This window comes from Mobula birostris, chromosome 6, assembly GCF_030028105.1.
Source record: "Mobula birostris isolate sMobBir1 chromosome 6, sMobBir1.hap1, whole genome shotgun sequence".
Taxonomy (NCBI): Eukaryota; Metazoa; Chordata; class Chondrichthyes; order Myliobatiformes; family Myliobatidae; genus Mobula; species Mobula birostris.
The window spans coordinates 181,185,985-181,206,335 of record NC_092375.1 but is presented as its reverse complement, the minus strand read 5'-3'; the positions used below and the strand labels follow the sequence as shown (position 1 = coordinate 181,206,335).

At 42.3% G+C, this 20,351-nt stretch overlaps 1 protein-coding gene across 1 annotated transcript in view; it reads left to right on the top strand.

Annotated features, from left to right (window-relative positions):
- The window catches only part of LOC140198770 (adenylate cyclase type 10-like), a 124,929-nt gene that overhangs the window by 7,400 nt on the left and 97,178 nt on the right, over positions 1-20,351 (top strand). Inside the window, exons 3-9 of the mRNA XM_072259779.1 lie at positions 3,389-3,427; positions 3,522-3,665; positions 5,587-5,792; positions 6,373-6,469; positions 6,552-6,640; positions 9,775-9,966; positions 10,939-11,057. Of these exons, the coding sequence (XP_072115880.1) occupies positions 3,389-3,427; positions 3,522-3,665; positions 5,587-5,792; positions 6,373-6,469; positions 6,552-6,640; positions 9,775-9,966; positions 10,939-11,057 (886 nt within the window). The remainder of the gene's footprint in view (positions 1-3,388; positions 3,428-3,521; positions 3,666-5,586; positions 5,793-6,372; positions 6,470-6,551; positions 6,641-9,774; positions 9,967-10,938; positions 11,058-20,351) is intronic.

Genomic DNA, 20,351 nt, shown 5'->3' with positions numbered 1-20,351 from the left:
ATTGGAATAATATTATTAATAAAGATATACAAAAAAGATTTCAAATAACATAGGTATAATAGACTTCCAAACTCATGATGAAATTAATCATAAAGAAGAAAAAGAAATAAAAAGAAAAAAATATATACAAAAATTGCCATAATAGGATGGGGTTGTAAATCAAAACATAGAACTGTTGAGATGATATCAAAAATATCTTTCCAATATTCTTCCAAGGGAGGACAGCACCAAAACATTTGAGTTAAAGAAGCCACCTCAGAGTGACATCTGTCAGAAATGGGGCTTGTATGGGAATAAAAACGGGCTAATTTATCTTTAGACCTATGGGCTCTGTAAAACTAAGTTCCACAGTCAAAAATAAATGATAATAAGAGACTCAGCATCATTAGCCTCCACCTGTTCTCGCCTAAGCCTGTTCAGATAAAGCCTGACTAATCTAACACTGGTTCACTCCAACAATGGCTGCTCCACTTACACTTCACTACTTTATATTTGCTTAAATGAAACTCTCTGCAAAAGAAACTTGTCTTTTTAAATGGCTCCCGCCCTGCAATAATGTCACTCTTTCATTTGCTACTTCAAGTTATATCAGACAAGAAGTCTTGCCCTTTAGATGATGTGCTCCTTAGGAACTATTGGAGACAAATTCATCCAGATATTTTGAGAATATTCCATCACATTACTTGTATATCTTGGTGATGCTGTGAATGATTTGTGGAGGTGGGTAGTGAGTCATTCACCCCATGATACCCACCCTTTCATCAGCTGTAATAGTCTTTGTATTTATTTTTTTTTGTTATAATACTCGGTGGTTTTGATTATGGGAGAATAAGAATTTAATTACAAGGTAGGTAGTCAGACTTGTGTAGAGATCATCAGTTCTGACATCTAAGGCTTAAATGTTATGATGTGCAGCTTAGTTGTCACCTGAACATTGTCCAAGATCTCCTGCATGGTGTTATCAATTCTTTCACTTTTGAAGAGTTGCAAATGGGACTGAACAGTGTGTGATCATCAATATACATATGCACCTCTGATCTTATGAAGGAAAGTTATTATTGAAGTCGCTTTTGCCTAAAATTTTCCCTGCGGAACTCTTTCACCGATGTGCTAATGGGATGATAGCCCTTGAACAAACACAGCCATCCTTCTATGTGCAAAGCATGACTCCAGTGAGCGTAATGTTTTGTCTTCAAAATTGTGACTTCAGTTTTACTGGGAACTGTTCATGCCATATTTTGTCAAATACTTCCTTGATGTTGAAGGTAGCTACTATTGCATTGCATTGGGGGCTGGCACTTTTGACCATATTTGCAATGGACCAAGTATGAAATGAGATTTGGAGCTGTAATCCTCAAAACTCCAGACTGGACTGGAGCAAACATCACGTAGATGAGCAAGTGCATCTTGATGGTTGTGAGTAGCTCAATAGAATACTTTCTTGATGTGCCCAACGCATCATTGAAACCAGTCTACCTGCCATCAAGGACATGTATAGAGAAAGGTGCCTGAAAAGGGCCAGTAACATCATGAAGGATCCCACACACCTTCCTCATGGACAGTTTGTTCCACTGCATCAAGCAGGAGGCGATGTAGCATCCATACCAGGGCCAGCAGACTGAAGAAGAATTACCAATGTTGAGGACTGGCTCGTGGGCCTCTGGTTTCCTCCCCTTCAAGTGAATAATCAGCTCTAGGGTCTTGCTGAGATTGAATGAGAGGTGGTTGTTGTGGCAAGAGCAAGGAGCTGATTATAGACTTCAGGAGGAGGTCCATGAGTCAGTCCTCATCAAAGGAACAGAGATGGGAGAGGGTCAGCAACTTCAAGTTTCTTTGTGTTACTATTCCAGGAGACATATCCTGGGCTCAGCAAGTGTAATTACAAAAAAGCATGGCAGCGCCACGACATGTGTAGAAGTTTGCAAAAATTTGGCATGACAACTAAAACTTTGACAAACTTCTTTAGATGTGTGGCAGAGAGTATATTGACTGGTTGTACCACAGCCTGGTATGGAAACACCAATGCCCTTGAATGGAAGATCGTACAAAAAGTGAGTATGGTTCAGTCTATCACGGGTAAAGCCCTCCCACCATTGAGCATATCTATATGAAGCATTGTTGCAGGAAAGCAGCATCCATCATCAGGGACCCCACCCTGCAGGTCATGCTCTCTTCTCACTGCTGCCATCAGGAAGAAGATGCAGGAGCCTCAGGACTCTCACCACCAGGTTCAGGAACATTTATTACTCGTCCGCCATCAGGCTCTTGAATCAGAGGGGTAACTTCACTCAACTCCACTCGCCCCAACACTGAAATGTTCCCACGCCCTATGGATTCACTTTCAAGGACTCTTCATTTCATGTTCTGTATATTATTTATTATTTATTTTTTTTTTTTCCTTTTATATTTGCAGTTTGCTGTCTTTTGCACATTGCCTGTTTGTCCTGTTGGTTGCAGTGTTTCATTTATTCCATTACATTTCTTGGATTTACTGAGCATGCCTGCAAGAAAACGAATCTCAGGGTTATACATAGTGACATATGTACTGTGATAATAAATTTAATTTGAACTTTGAACCCCAAGCATTAAGATTATCAGCACCTTTACCCACTAACTCCACCACTACTTTGTTATTTCCCGTCAGTCACCTTAGGTGCTGCCTAGCAAAACTTTATGAACATACAATCAATCTGTATATAAGCTATCTTATGTATTTATATTATTGCATTCTTTACCTTCTGTGCTTTTTTTTGTGCTCAAGAGCAAGTTATTTTATTCCCCTTAGACTTGCGTACTTGTCTACCTACAGCTGCAATTATCTGTATCTATTGTTCTCAGACACATCCTCATCACCTGGAGTGAATTGGAAAGCCCCAGATAAATCAATCACTCAGAACCTGCTGTTGAACATGGATACAAAATGATTCACTCTTCTGGCTGGTTTGAACTGGTAGCTTCATTAAAACCGATTTTAATCCCTCCAAATCAGTGATAATGCAAGAAATCTAGCCTCTACAACCCAATTAAAAAAAAAATTAGTGAGATACAGCACTGAATAGGCCTTGCTGGCCCTTCAAGCCGTGCTGCCTGGCAACCCTAGCTCGGGACAATTTACAATGACCAATTAACCCACCAACCGGTACGTCTTTGGACTGTGAGAGGAAACCGGAGCACCCGGAAGAAACCTATGCGGTCACGAGGAGAACGTACAAACTCCCTACAGACAGCAACAGAAATTGAACTTGGGTCACTGGCGCTGTAAACCGTTTTGCGGACCACTACGCTACCATTCCGTAAGGAAGGAACAGTGTGGTGATGTGGCTGTTTAATTTTATTCTCACCTAAGTAATAATTACAAATAATTTTTATTTTTCCCAACGTCTTTTAGATATTCTTCAAGCAGGAGGAGATATTGTAAACTATGCAGGTAAGAAATTGCAAATTAACATAAATTTGTAACTTGAGCTTATTTTGGATGGCACTAGTTTTAGTGTGAGTATGATCATTTTGTTTCCTCACAGGTGATGCACTGCTGGCATTGTGGAGAGAAAGCAGGAAAGCCCTGAGTCAAATACTCACACTGGCTGTAAAATGTAGTCTGAATATCCAAGATAAATGTGACAATAGGGAAACTGAAGTGGGAGTGAAACTCCGAGTAAAAATAGGTAATTGCTAATTATTAAAACTTGCCATTTAATGTTAAATTCTAATTTTAATGATGTATGCTTTACAGTGAAAGTTGAACATTTGTTTATACTGTTAGTGTATCTTTTACTAGTAAACCTGATTTATTACTAAGTATAATTTTGTGCTAATGTGATAATTGAATCATAAGAGAATAAATTTGAGCATCATATCATTACTAGATCAGATGAATAGTTATGTTTTAGCAATTATTATTTAATGAACAACTAATAACTTGCTAATACTTATTTTTATTGGTGATGTGAAGATACATCTCTACCAAAGGAGGTGTAAGGCGCTTCTTCCCTCTGCTTGCCTACAGGTCACCCTTAAGCAAGGTGTAGCACCTGCTTAACTTCCACCCCCCCCCCCCACCCACGATCAGTGTCACATGAAGCCACAGGAGGAAGTGGTGCATGTCACAAGTCCTGGTTACGTGACCACTGACGCCAGGCAGACAGTCTCTGAAGAGCATTGATAATGGCTGGGATCGCCCATCTTGTAAAGACACTGCCCAGAAGAAGGCAACAGCAAGCTATTTCTGTAGAAAATTTGCTAAGAACAATTATGGTGATGGAAAGACCATGATCACCCACATCATATGACATGGCACATAATGAATGAATGAATACCTTTTTTGTCAATGATGAGGTTTTTGACAAACCTTGTGACATTTTAACTCATTCCTGTCTTCCATACTGGAAAAAGCTATTTGGAAGCCATGAATCTATGTAGGACACATTCATCAACATATTTCTCCATTCATTTTTACTATTCAGTGATCCATAGTAAGTCCCCCAAATGTGTAATGATTATTCACTTCCTAAAATCTATATTAGCTCTACCTCAATTGCCTTGTGGCTTCTACTGTATTCTTTCCAGTAATTACCTTAAAGGTTTAACGCATGACTCTTAGGCAGCTATAACATTGAGCATATTTTACATTATGTGTTATTATACTTGCTCTTGTGCCAAGATGAGGCCACCCTCTGGGTGGAGGAGCAACACCTTGCATTCCATCTGGGTGGCCTCCAACTCGATAACATGAATATCAATTTCTCCTTCTGGTAAAAAAAAAAAGGTTCTCCCCTCCTTCCTCTATTCCCCACTCTGCCTTTTACGTCTTCTCACCCATCTAACATCTCCCCCTGCTTCCCCTCCAGCTTCCTCTTCTCCGATGGTCCACGCTCCTCTCCTGTCAGATTCCATCCTTTCCCACCCACCTGGCTTCACCTATCACCTTCCAGCTATCCCCCTTCCCCTCCCCCTACCTTTTTATTTTTGCATCTTCCCCCTTCCTTCACAGTCCCAAGAAGGTTCTTGCCCGAAACGTCAACTCTTTATTCATTTCTGTAGATACTACCTAACATGCTGAGTTCCTCCAGCATTTTGTTACATTACTTATTTTTTATGTATCATTACACCAGCCTTATTTTAATGAGGATTTATTATTTCGTAGAATCTTATTGTGTCTCTTTTTTAAAATTCTTTGTACGGTACTATAGGACACATAAAATAGGAAGCAAAAACACACAAACACAAGCATGAGGGATCTAAATCTAATTAATTGGAAGGCAGAAAGTGAAAAGAGAGAAACACATGACATATTTCTGTGGTGCCCCCAGGACTGCTTACTGAAAAACATGTATCTGGGAAACACAGAGAGGAGGAGAAGACCACTGTACTCTGGTAACAGGAGATTACCTCCAGGAGATGGACTCTGCACTACAAAGTATATATAAATGGTGTGGATATGTGAGACGCTTTAATTTTGCGAATTTAAGGATGCCCTGTTGTTATTAATAGTAAAGGAGAGAAATAAGTCATTATCGCAATGTTAGCAAATTGTAAAGCATTGATGATAAATTTAAGTTCGTAATTCACTGGACACTTTCTTTACAGGTATTTCGGCAGGGAAACTGTCCAAAGTGGTAATGGGAGATGAGGAATCTCGTTATTATGCATTAATTGGTCGAGCGATAGATGAGGTCCGGAAAGCTGAGGGACTTGCTTCAGCCAATACTGTTATTTTATCCCCAAATGCATGGGAACTGTGTGACAGAAGCAATCTTGTTGTTGAAAAGATAGAAAATGAAAGAGCTGTAAGGGTAAATCCAATATTTTTCATTTTTTGTGTTTGTCCTTGTTATTGACCTTGGTATCATTGTTCATTAATATTTGTTATATGTTTGAAATAGATATTATTTTTCAAATGAATAAATTGTTCCTAGTAACTTTTGAAACTTGTATTGCAATAATTTCTGTTTTCCCATCCATTTTTGATGGTAGACTAGATGAGGTGGTCCGTATTTGCAGATATATTTTCTTTTATTGTAAATTGTTAAATATGATTTCTGAATTAAACGAATGAGATAATTGTTAGTTCCATTTCCAGTGCTGACATTTTTACTGTTATATCCAAAAGTTTATTATTTAAATTTTCACATTGATAAAGATTTGTATTGTTTATACCTGTTAAGGATAAGCTCAGCAATAATGATGTTGGCAATATAGAATCAAAGAAAAATACAGCGCAGAAGCAGACCCTTTGGCCCATCTAGTCCATGCTGATCCCTTTAAATTGACTACTCCCATTGACACAACAATTCTAACTTTATAGAAAGTCATTTATTGTTTATCACAAAACAAATTATACATTTATTTTTTAGAATATGTTTTACAATACAGGTGAGATACATTAAAAGAGATCCTCAATTTTCAGTTGAAAAGTATGTAAATAAGCATGGAACTCATTTGGAATTTCAAGAAGTTGGTGTGAGTAAAGGTACATTAATTTTATTGCTGAGTTTTCATTATTGACCACCTGTCACATGGCCATAAAAAACTGACTTTAGATTCATTTTCAGAGGCAATAAGGAAAACAGCAAGATTATTGCCAAATCCACAACTCGAAGCAGTTCTCCGTAAATATCTCCTGAAAACAGTTTTACTAAAGGTATGAAATGTAATCATTTTTTATTTATCAAAGGATTTTTCATGTCTGATCCTCAATGTATTATCATCTTAAGGTGTTTGGCATCTGATGGGTTCCTAATGTATACGTGTAGTTGTGAAAAGTTGTTTCAGCTTTGTGTGAATATAAATATTGTTTGAAATTCTATTGTGTTTTTGATATAAGTAATTCCGTTGTGTTTACTTGAATTACAAACCTTCTGAGTATATTACTTCCTCCTCTTACTACCCATTATATCGCTGGCATTTGAGGCAGTGATGAAGGCCCTCCATCTGTGGCAGTATTCAGGGCTTCCTCTCGGTTTTCACTACGGTCAGTCATGCAAGTCCCGGATGGAGATTCAGGAATACCATTGCACTCAGATGTAGAAGGATTCTTCATTGCTGTTTCTGCAACAATTTTGTTTTGGCAGTCAGGGTTGTTAGCCCTGAGCTGAGCCCATGAACCTGGTTGACCAGTGGACCACACTTAGTCTGGCCTCTACCCTTTGATCTATTTGGCATGGGTGACCATCCTAAAGCGCCAAAGAATTAAAGCCCTAACTCCAGCCAACATAGCTCTCTGGGTCATTGAGGCACGCAAGCCTGCAAACCACTAGAAAAAGTTTGTGGTCCTCCTGGAGATAGTACATTACTACATGACACTTACCCCTACGCTAATCAGGATGGCACATGACAATAATGGGTCTAGGCTTATATATAGTAATGTAGGTTTGGGATGCTGCTGGTGAAGCCAAGTGACTACTTATCAGTGGCAAACAAAACTACTAAATACTTTACGAATAACACTTTATTCATTTCATGACGTTTACTCAGCTCTGCGCTGAATTGAGGCTGTGTTGCCTGCTCTGGCTGCAGCGATGCCAGGTTGTGTGCCTTTCGTAAACCTTCAGTTCTGAATGCTATTTGCTTTCTTTTATTGTTTGCATGATTTACTTTCTTTTCTCTCTCTGCACATTGGGACAGACTTCTCTTTTTAATGGGTATCATTGGGTTTCTTTGTTTTGTGGCTGCCTGTAAGCAGATGAATCTCAAGGTTGTATATTGCGTTCATACTTTGATAGTAAATATGCTTAAAATTTTAAATATTACAACTGCTAAACATCTGAGGTGTATTTAGCAATAGTATGTGGCCATTGCTATTATTAAACATGTCAGTTAACTAGAAAATGAGAATGTTTGCACACTTTTAGCTTTGGTCCAGACATTGCTTGGGAACAGCTGCCTGAAAGCTGGCAAATTTGTCCTTGGGTTTTCAGCATAGGGAGCTTGTTGTTCCAGAGCCCAAAGTGAAGTCAATGAAATATTCAACACCCACTTTGCTAACCACAAAAAGTAGATATTTTACTTGTTAAATGATTTTAAAGACTCTTGCACATAACCATAAAAATTGCCAGGATGTTTTTATTCTTCAATGTTCAGGGAAAACAGTAGATGACTCAAAGTTTCAAAGTACATTTGTCATCAAAGTATGTATGCAGTATACAACCCTGAGACTTGAATTTCCCCACAGACAGCCACGAAACAAGGAAAACCATGGAGCCCTCAGCTAGAGAGCATGCGGAAGGATGTTGGTGGAATTGGAGGGGTTAGGTCATAAGGGCACACTGGTTAGGTTGCCAAGCAGGAGAAAATCTGCAGATGCTGAAAATCCAAACAACACACACAAAATGCTGGAGGAACTCAGCCGACCAGGCAGACCCTGGATAGCCTGGGTGTGGAGGGGATTAAGGGTTGATCTTATGGAGGTTTATAAAACAATGAGGGGTATGATTCGGGTATTTAGTCAGTCTTCCTCCCAGGCTATGTGAGTCTAAAATTTAGGCATAGCTTTTAGGTGAGAGGGGAAATATTTTCCACATAGAGAATGATGGATATACAAAACAGTTGTAAAGGCGGTGCTGGAACGAGGACAATTGCGATGTTTAAACAATATTTGAATAGGTACATGGATAGGAAGGGTTAGATTAATGCATCTGAGGAAGATTTTTCACCACATTTCCTAGATATAGGAGCAAGACTCAAATATTATATCTGAAAGCTCATGTAAATGGCATTCATCAAATAATCTATTTACCATGCTTTCAAAATAAAAACTACTTAATATAAAAATGCTTTACATCACATTGCTGTGAGAATTTCTTTTTTTAAAATTTAGATTAATTTAGCCCACTGCTCCACTGTCTCTACACCTATAATTGTGTGACTAGCCACAACTCAAATACCATCCATAGATTTGCTGATGACTCAACTATTGTTGGCAAAATTTCAACTGGTGACGAGAAGGCGTACAGGAGTGAGATCTACCAGCTACTAAGGTGATGTCACAGCAATAACCCTACACTCAACATCAGTAAGACAAAAGAACTGATAGTGGACTTCAGAAAGGGTTAAATGAGGGATACCTGCCGATCTTCATAGCGGGATCAGAAGTGGAAAGAGTAGGAATTTCAAGCTACTGGGTGTCAATATCTCTGTGGATCTATCCTGGGCCCAACATAGCAATGCAGTTACAAAGAAGGCATGGCAGTGGCTATATTTCACTCGGAGTTTGAGGAGATTTGGTATGTCACCAAGTACACTCAAATTTCTACTGATGTACTGTGGAGAGTATTCTAACTGGCTGCATCACCATCTGGTGTTGGGGTGGGGGTGGGGACCACTACACAGGATCAAAATAAGCTGAAAAACATTGTAAACTTAAACCAGCTCCATCATGTGCACCAGCCTCTGTAGTATCTGGGACATCTTCAAGGAGCGATGTTTCAAAAAGGCGGCATCCATCATGAAGGACTCCCACTACCAAGGACATGCCCTGTTCTCATTGCTGCCATCAGGGAAGAGGTACAGGAGCCTGAAGGTACACATTCAGTGATTCAGGAACAGCTTCCCCTCTGCTATCCAATTTCTTAATGGATATTAAACCCATGAACACTACCTCACTACTTTTTATTTTTACTTTTGTACTACTTATTTAATTTAACTGTTTAAAATATGTACTGTAATTCATGTTTTGTATTATTATGATTGATGTATTGCATTGTATTCCTGCTGCAATGACAATCAGTTTCACAGCATATACCGGTGATATTAAACCTGATTCTGATTTTGACTTAGATTGATGATGCGGTCCCTTTGGAATATTTGTCCGAAATGCGACCAGCGACCGTCGTGTTTGTGAACCTGCAGCTTGTGGAGAATGCAACCATGAATCATCAATGCCAATCCATTCAGGCTTGTTGTACTAGAATTAACAATGAATTCAGAAATTATCAGGGCAGAATAAATAAGGTCTTTATGTTTGACAAAGTAAGTCAAGTCAAAGTTTTGTTTGTTGTTTGCGTGAGTACATGTACGAATAGATGGAATGAGGAACATATTTGCAGCAACCTCACTATCACAGAGCATTAGAGACATCATTCCCACGGAAAGCATTAGTTAAGCATTTTTCATTACAAGAAAGGGCACAATCTGAACAAAAAGTTGAAAAATTGTTGAACAAAATAACCACCAGATGGCACTAATACCTGCAATTTTCCTTAAAATAATGGGTAATACTGCGAAGTGTGTCCCTCACAACTTAATAAATAAAACATACAGTGGTATGACAGATAGACAATAATCTTCAGTTTGTCAAGATACTTGTCCCATTTTTACCTGAAATAGTTGACCCCAGAAAATACCCTGAAGAAATTTAACTTTTCCCTTTGGAAGTTCAGTTTTCACTGCCTATTACTTAACCCCCCTGGGTTCCCTCTTCCTTCCCATTCTCCTAGGGTCTGCTGTCCTCTCCTATCAGATTCTTTCTTCTCCAGCCATTCTCTAGCCCACCCACCTGGCTTCACCTATCATCTTCCAAAGTAAGCAGATGATCAAAGCTCACCCAAAATTCTCTTGCAGAGAAACTGTTTTGGCATGAAAAATTTAAACAAATATCCAGCTCATCCGGTGTGTAGACACTGCTTGAGTAAATGAAAAAGCCTTTAGTACCTTTCACAATCACACCATCAAAGCAAACTAATTGGAATTCTTTCTGTGCATTGACTTTCTGCAATAGCAACCGTGTTGTGATTTATAATTTGCATGTTAATGTTTTACTCAGGACAGAGATGGGCAATGAGTTATTGTTGGGAGTGTTTAAAATCCGTATTTATCTCAGTAACCTCATGAACCTCAATATATTTCTTCAAAAGCCGTTCTCCAGTGCAGGTCAGTTGTTAAAAATGTGTTTAAATGCAAGGGCAACATTTGTGTCTCTAACATCGGTGTTATTTTTTTCAGGGATGTACTTTTCTTTGTGTTTTTGGTCTTCCTGGTGACAAAGGAGAAGATGAATGTGGAAACGCTTTGCAGTGCGCACACAACGTTAGTGAATTCTGTGATAAACTGAGATATGTCAGGTAAGCATTTAAATTGAGTAGATGTATTAGAAAAGATTCCAGCTGCAAATTTTGTTAATTTATGATAATCAGTATCAGTGAGGTGCAGGCATAGTAATAGTGCAGTCGGTGGCGAGAAGTTGGAGATGAATCAGATTTAAGTACAGATTCATTTATCATGTGTACATTGAAACATATAGCGCAATACACCTCAGGATATGCTGGCGAGTGCAGCTACACATTCTGGCACGAAATTAGCAGTCCCACAGTGTTCAGCAGAACAATGCAAGCAGCAGCAAGAACACAAACAAAACATCAGTAAAACAAGTCTTTTTCCCCACCCACAGACAGGCCTTCAAACCCAGGACAAGCCACCTCTGGGCCTTCATTCCTTGCCCTTTACTCTCAGACCCACATTCTCAGCCCTCCAATGTTCAGTCCCCGCCCTAGTCTCACAGATGTGCAGATTTCAGGTCTCTGACCAGACAAGCTGACCCAGGGACTTAAACCTTTGGACCCTTACCTGTGGACTCACCAACTTCAGACATTGACCTTTGGGCATTTACCTGCAGACTTCACTGACCCCTCTGGATATCGGTTGTGATTTTGGCCTTCAGGTCTCAGCTACAGGACTGATTCTTTGACCTTCGGGCCTCACCCTCTGACCTCAAGAACTCACTGACCTGAGGGAAGAGCAGTCCTTGTGCCTTCTGCCTGCATGGGCCTCCAACCCAGGGTTTGCCAACCTGGTCTCTGTCCTCAGACTCTGCCTACCTAACCTCCATTACAACTGGCCTTCGACTGTTCGGTACTGGACTACAAACACCAGCTCCGACCTCTGCCTCTTCATTTCCTGTGCCTGACCTCTAACTTGCCCTATCTCTGTCTCAAAACACTATCCTGACCCCAAACTTGTCACGTTATCCACAAAAGTATCCCTACAAACCTAAAAAGACAGCTATGTCTGAGCCAGGACCTTGACGGGCAATGCAGCTCAGCGCCTTGCTGATCGGAAGAATCAAACAAGTTCATCAGCCAAAGGTGTGTTAGGGAGCATGGGAGGGCTGTCAGGCTCAAATGCATTTGCTTTTTTTTCTGTTTCATTCCTGTAGAATTAGATAGCGTGCCTGCAGGGTTAGTGCTTTGTTCACGGTGTCCGATGTGGGAATCCTGGGAGACCTCCAGCCTCCCTGATGGCCACATCTGCGCCAGGTGCACCGAGATGCAGCTCCTCAGAGACCGTGTTAGGGACCTGGAGCTGCAGCTTGATGACCTACTGCTTATCAGGGAAAGTGAAGAGGTGATAGACAGGAGCTACAGGGAGGTAGTCATCCCTAGGCTACAAGGGTCAGAAAACCGGGACACTGTCAAGAGAGGGAAGGGAAATGCCCGGATAGTGGAGAGCACCCCTGTGGCTGTCCCCCTCAGCAACAAATATCTTGTTCTGGATGCTGTTGAGGGGGATGACCTGACGGGGGACGCCCACGGTGACAGGGTCTCTGGCACTGAGCCTGGCGCTGTTGTGCAGGAGAGAAGGAGGGAGAAGAGGAATGCGGTAGTTGTAGGGGATTCCATAGTCAGGGGAACGGACAGGAGATTCGGTGAGCCTGACAGAGATACCCGCATGGTGTGTTGCCTCCCAGGTGCCAGGGTACGGGGATGTCTCGGATCGGGTCCTGAATATTCTGAAGGGGGAGAGTGAGCAGCCAGTTGTCTTGGTACATGTTGGTACCAACGACATAGATATGACAAAGGAGGAGGTCCTGAAGAGAGATTTCCAGGAGTTAGGAAGGAAGCTGAGAAGCAGGATCTCCCGGGTAGTAATCTCGGGATTGCTACCTGTGCCACGTGCCAGCGAGGGCAAGAATAGTAGGATCAGGCAGATGAATGCATGGCTGAGAGACTGGTGCAGGGGGCAGGGCTTCAGATTCTTGGATCATTGGGATCTCTTCTGGGGTAAGTATGACCTGTTCAAAATGGACAGGTTACACCTGAACCCGAAGTGGACCAATATCCTGGCGGGAAAGTTTAATAGAGCTGTTAGGGAGGGTTTAAGCTAATTTGGCAGGGGGATGGGAACCGGAATGATAGAGTGGAGGAAGGGGAAAACAGAAATAAATCTAAGATAGTGAGCAGTAAAGATGTCAGGAAAGACAGGCAGGTGATGGGGCAAATTTGTAGCCATTAGGATGAGTTGCAGTGCAATAAAGTTGCAGTGAAATTAAAGTGAAATGTACCAAATACTGGTCTTAAGGTGTTATACTTAAATGCACACAGCATAAGGAATAAGGTGGATGATCTTGTCGTACAGCTACAGATTGGCAGGTATGATATTGTGGCCATCACTGAGACCTGGCTAAAGGATGCATGTCTCTGGGAGCTGAACGTCCAAGGATACACGGTGTATCGGAAGGATAGGAAGGTAGGCAGAGGGGGAGGCGTGGCTTTATTGGTAAGAAATGATATTAAATCATTAGAAAGAGGTGATATGGGATCGGAAAGTGCAGAATCTTTATGGGTTGAGCTCAGAAATCGCAGGGGTAAAAGGACCCTGATGGCAGTTATACAGGCCTCCAAACAGCTGCAGTGATGTGGACTACAAATTACAACAGGAAATAGAAAAGGCTTATCAGAAGGGCAGTGTTATGATAATTGTGGGGGATTTTAACATGCGAGTGGATTGGGAAAATCAGGTCGGCACTGGATCTCAAGAGAGAGAATTTGTAGAATGTCTGCGAGTTGGCTTTTTAGAACAGCTTGTTGTTGAGCCCAGTAGGGGATCGGCTGTACTGGATTGGGTGTTGTGTAATGAACCGGAGGTGATTAGAGAGATTGAGGTGAAGGAACCCTTAGGAGGCAGTGATCATAACATAATTGAGTTCACTGTGAAATTTGAAAAAGGGAAGCCAAAATCTGATGTGCAGGTATTTCAGTGGAGTAAAGGAAATTACAGTGGCTTGAGAGAGGAACTGGCCAAAGTTGACTGGAAAGGGACACTGGTGAGAAAGACGGCAGAGCAGCAGTGGCTGGAGTTTATGCGAGAAGTGAGGAAGGTGCAAGACAGGTATATTCCAAAAAAGAAGAAATTTTCGAATGGAAAAAGGATGCAACCGTGGTTGACAAGAGAAGTCAAAGCCAAAGTTAAAGCAAAAGGGAGGGCATACAAGGAAGCAAAAATTAGTGGGAAGACAGAGGATTGGGAAGTTTTTAAAAGCTTACAAAAGGAAACTAAGAAGGTCATTAAGAGGGAAAAGGTTAACTATGAAAGGAAGCTAGCAAATAATATCAAGGAGTATACTGAAAGCTTTATCAAGTATATAAAGAGTAAAAGACAGGTGAGAGCAGATATAGGACCGATAGAAAATGATGCTGGAGAAATTGTAATGGGAGATAAGGAGGTGGCGGAGGAACTGAACGAGTATTTTGCATCAGTCTTCACTGAGGAAGACATCAGCAGTATACCGGCCACTCAAGGGTGGCAGGGAAGAGAAGTGTGCGCAGTCACAATTACAACAGAGAAATTACTCAGGAAGCTGAATAGTCTAAAGGTAGATAAATCTCCTGGACCAGATGGAATGCACCCTTGTGTTCTGAAGGAAGTAGCTGTGGAGATTGCGGAGGCATTAGCAATGATCTTTCAAAAGTCGATAGATTCTGGCATGGTTCCGGAGGACTGGAAGATTGCAAATGTCACTCTGCTATTTAAGAAGGGGGCAAGGAAGCAAAAAGGAAATTATAGACCTGTTAGCTTGACGTCGGTGGTTGGGAAGTTGTTGGAGTTGATTGTCAAGGATGAGGTCACAGAGTACCTGGAGGCATATGACAAGATAGGCAGAACTTAGCATGGATTCCTTAAAGGAAAATCCTACCTGACAAACCAATTACAATTTTTTGAGGAAATTACAAGTAGGCTAGAGAAGGGAGATGCAGTGGATGTTGTATACTTGGATTTTCAGAAGGCCTTTGACAAGGTGCCACACATGAGGCTACTTAACAAGATAAGAGCCCATGGAATTACGAGGAAGTTACATGCATGGATAGAGCGTTGGCTGATTGGCAGGAAAAAGAGAGTGGGAATAAAGGATCCTATTCTGGTTGGCTGCCCGTTACCAGTGGTGTTCCACAGGGATCAGTGTTGGGGCTGCTTCTTTTTACATTGTACATCAATGATTTGGATTATGGAATAGATGGCTTTGTGGCTAAGTTTGCTGACGATACGAAGATAGGTGGAGGGGCTGGTAGTGCTGAGGAAACGGAGAGTCTGCAGAGAGACTTGGATAGATTGGAAGAATGGGCAAAGAAGTGGCAAATGCAGTACAATGTTGGAAAGTGTATGGTTATGCACTTTGGCAGAAGGAATAAATGGGCAGACTATTATTTAAATGGGGAAAGAATTCAAAGTTCTGAGATGCAATGGGACTTGGGAGTCCTCGTACAGGATACCCTTAAGGTTAACGTCCAGGTTGAGTCGGTGGTGAAGAAGGCGAATGCAATGTTGGCATTCATTTCTAGAAGAATAGAGTATAGGAGCAGGGATGTGATGTTGGGGCTCTGTAAGGCGCTGGTGAGACCTCACTTGGAGTACTGTGGACAGTTTTGGTCTCCTTATTTAAGAAAGGATGTGCTGACGTTGGAGAGGGTACAGAGAAGATTCACTAGAATGATTCCAGGAATGAGAGGGTTAACGTATGAGGAACGTTTGTCCGCTCTTGGACTGTATTCCTTGGAGTTTAGAAGAATGAGGGGAGACCTCATAGAAGCATTTCGAATGTTGAAAGGCATGGACAGAGTGGATGTGGCAAAGTTGTTTCCCATGATGGGGGAGTCTAGTACGAGAGGGCATGACTTAAGGATTGAAGGGCGCCCATTCAGAACAGAGATGCGAAGAAATTTTTTTAGTCAGAAGGTGGTGAATCTATGGAATTTGTTGCCACGGGCAGCAGTGGAGGCCAAGTCATTGGGTGTATTTAAGGCAGAGATTGATATGTATCTGAATAGCCAGGGCATCAAAGGTTATGGTGAGAAGGCGGGGGAGTGGGACTAAATAGGAGAATGGATCAGCTCATGATAAAATGGCGGAGCAGACTTGATGGGCCGAATGGCCGACTTCTGCTCCTTTGTCTTAGGGTCTTACTTTCAGCGTAGAGTATGATTCAGCACTTGAAATGAGGATATTATTGCAATCGTGGGAGCAAGCCTCTGATGTTTCAGACATGACAGCAGGGTTTTAGAAATCTTAGGAATAACATTAGGATTTCGGGGGAGACGATTGAGAATACAAGAAGACTACTCATTACAAAGAATATCATAGCAATTCTTATAGAGGATATCCTGAAGGGATCATCCAATGAGGCTACATGGGTAGAACTTGGGAATAAGAGAGGGGTAGTAGCTCTACCGTGGGTGGTGGAGTGGAGAGATATCAGGCTCTCATTCGCTTAGCTAACCTGTAGGTCACCCTTGGGCAAGGTGTAGAGCCTGCTTATCCCGCTGATCAGGGTCACGTGAAGTCATGGGAGCAGGTAGTGGATGGTCATATGAGCAGCTGGTGCACATCACTAGTCCTGCTTATGTGACCTCTGACACCAGGCAGACAATCTCTGAAGAGTATTGATAATAGCTGGGGTCACCCACCTTATGAAGACACTGCCTAGAAGAAGGCAGTGGCAAAGCACTTCTATAGAATTTGCCAAGAACAGTCGTGGTCGAAGGACTGTGATCACCCACGTGACACGACACGGCACGTCGTGATGATGAGGATGAGTAGCTTTACTGGGATTCCAAAAGTCAGTGAGATCCAGAGGAATAGGTATTAAATTGCAGAAAGGTGCAACACCAATAAGGTTATTGTGGGGGATTTGAACTCTATCAATATTGACTCAAATTAACAGTGCAAGGTGCTTAGGTAGCTGTTTTGTGCAGGGGTATGGTCGGGGTGGTGGAGTTGGAGAGTCATACAGCATGGAAACACCCTTCAGCCCCTCTGGTCTTCATTAACCAAGATGGTTCAATAGTTCCATTTAATATCAGAGAAATTAATACAATGTACATCCTGAAATTCTTGTTCTTCGCGGACATCTGCGAAAATAGAGGAGTGACCCAAAGAATGAATGGCAGTTGAAACTTTAGAGTCCCAAAGCCCCCCCCTCCACTCCCCACGCACATGCAGCAGCAAAGCAACAGCCCTTCTCTACACCCACCCACCTACAAAAAAAATCAGCACCCTCACCCACCAAGCATACAACAGCAAAGACCATGATCTGCAGTTCAGCAAAAACTAATCGTTCATCCAACAATTTGACATACCACAGGATATCTCTCTCCCTCTCTCCCTCTCTCCCTCTCTCCCTCTCTCCCTCTCTCCCCCTCTCCCTCTCTCCCCCTCTCCCCCTCTCCCCCTCTCCCCCTCTCCCCCTCTCCCCCTCTCCCCCTCTCCCCCTCTCCCCCTCTCCCCCTCTCCCCCTCTCCCCCTCTCCCCCTCTCCCCCTCTCCCCCTCTCCCCCTCTCCCCCTCTCCCCCTCTCCCCCTCTCCCCCTCTCCCCCTCTCCCCCTCTCCCCCTCTCCCCCTCTCCCCCTCTCCCCCTCTCCCCCCCCCTCAAAGCATCACTCCTCATTTTCCTACACTCTAGTGCAAAAGTCACAACCAGCTCAACCTCTCTGCATTATTCGGTCCCTTGAGACCCAGCAACCTTCTCCTTAATCTCCTCTGCACTCTCTCCAGCTTTAAGTCATCTTTCCTAAATCAGGGTGGTGAAATTTGAACACAGTATTCCAAATGCAGCTTTCCCAATACTTTTTCAACTGCAAAATAACATCCCAACTTCTATGCTCAATGCCATGACTGATGAAGGCCAGCATGCCAAAAGACTTCTCCACTACCCTGGCTACCGTCCTGCCACATTGAGAACCGTGTACTTGCACTCCTAGCTCTCTCTGTTCTACAACACTCACGAGCGTCTGACATTTCATGTGAAAATTCTGTCCTCATTTGTCTTCCCAAATTGCAACATCCAAGTTAGATTCTGTTTGGCATTCCATAACCCACTTGCTCTGCTGATCAAAATCCTTGTGCAAATCTTCACTGTTGACGACACCACCTATTTTAGCGTCAAGTGCAAATTTTCTAACCGTGCCTTGTAATTTCTCATCCAATCATTAATATAAGATGACAAATAGCAATAGATTTTGAACTAATTCCTGGGGAACGCCACTTAGTCACGGGGCTCACAACATCACCATCTATTTGCTTCCAACCATCAAGCCAATTCTATATCCAATTAGCTAGCTGTCTTTGGATCTCATGTGATCTAACCTCTCATGACAACCTATCATGGAACCATATCAAAGATCTCACTAAAGTCCACATGAACCATGTCTGCTACCCTGCCATCCTCAACCTTTTAATTACTACTTCAAAAATTTCAATCTAATTCATGTTTTCCCACACACAAAGCCACTGTGTCTATCCTTGATTAGCCCCTCTCAGTCCAAATGCATGTACAGGTTTCCCCCGCCATCCGAAGGTAGAGCATTCCTATGAAACGGTTCGTAAGCCGGAATGTCGTAAAGCGAAGAAGCAATTACCATTTATTTATATGGGAAAATTCTGTGAGTGTTCGCAGACCCAAAAATAACCTACCAAGTCATGCCAAATAACACATAAAACCTAAAATAATGGTAACATATAGTAAAAGCAGGAATGATATGATAAATGCACAGCCTATGTAAAGTAGAAATACCTTTCCACAATCATTGCCTGAACTGTTCTCCGTAGCGAAAATCACACAAGCGCTCTTAGCAGAAACACGCGCAAGTGCTCTCCAGTAACTTTTAAGCTATGAAGCTGCCAAATCATACCAAATAACACGTAAAAATACATAGCCGATATAAAGTAGAAATAATGTATGTACAGTGTGGTATCACTTACGGGAATCAGGAAGACAGCGCAGAGCACAATGATGATGGTGTGTTAGGCTGAGTTGTTGGAGGTTGGGGTGGTGCAGTGGTCCCCACCCTCCAGGTCGCCGACCGATACCGATCCGCGAAGCATGCAGGGGTACAGCGGTGGCCGGGACGCACCCAGCACATCTTTAAGAAAAAAGCCGAAATAAACATGCTAATTAATTACTTGCCTCCCAGCTACCACTGCATTCTCCGCGAATCGGTACCTGTCCGCGGCCTGGGGGTTGGGGTGGTGGGACACTGGGGTGTCATCTCATCGTCGTCTGTTCCCATGAGGGTAGGCAGGTCATCTTCTATCTCTGCCTGCCTTGATGTCGAAGGTGGAGGTTCGTCGTCTGCTGTGGCTGATGTGGAAGGCTTGCTTGACTGCTTAGCCTCGCGCATTTTTAGATCATACAGTTCTTTGTAAGCACTCAAACCATCCTGCAAATATGCCCTAAACTGACGTACCATTTCAAAATTAAAGTCGTACTTTATCATTACTTATTCGGTTTCGATTGTTATCCTTTCCTCTTCCAATTACATCAGCTCTTCATCTATCAGTTCTTGGTCATGGGATGCCAAAACCTCTTCAACATCATCTTCGTCAACTTCCACAAGCCAAACTCACTTTGTCCTTACTTGGCTCACCACGATCAAAACGCTTAAATATGTCTAGTTTTACACTAAGTGTAACACCCTTACAAGCTTTTTTAGGCTTCTCTGAGACCTTAGAACTCATCTTGCTAACGGCTGCTCACAGGCACGTGTTTAAGCAATGCCGGTGAGAATGCCGTTCCGAATCTGGGGGAGAGCGCCTGCTCGGGGCGCGTGCTGCCTTTTATCGCATGCTGATTTTCTCGTAACAGTGATAACACCTTCTGTTAGCAAAAACAGGGTACTAATGTAGGTCTTTCGTAACAGTGAGGTTTCGTAAAGCGAACGTTTGAAAAGCAGGGGACAGCTGTATATCTTTTCCTCGCATTGTCTTCTAGTAACGTACAGTGCTTACCATAGATGTTGGACTTACTGGTCTATTGTTCCCAGGCTTTCCTTTGCAGTCCTTCTGAAATAAACAAAGAACATGAACAGTGCACCACAGGAACAGGCCATTCGACCCACGATGTTGTGCTGAACCAGCTACAAAGAAAATCAAAAGCACCCCAGCATTGATCCCTTCTACCTACACCATGTCCATAATCCTTCCATCTCCTCACATCCATGTGCCTGTAATGTATTTGTTTCTGTCTCCATACTGAGTGGTGCATTCCAGGATCCATGACCCTGAGTAAAAATGACTTGCCCCTCACATCCCTCTTGAATTTACCCACCTCTATAGATGCCCTCTGGTTATTAGACATTTCAATCCTGGGA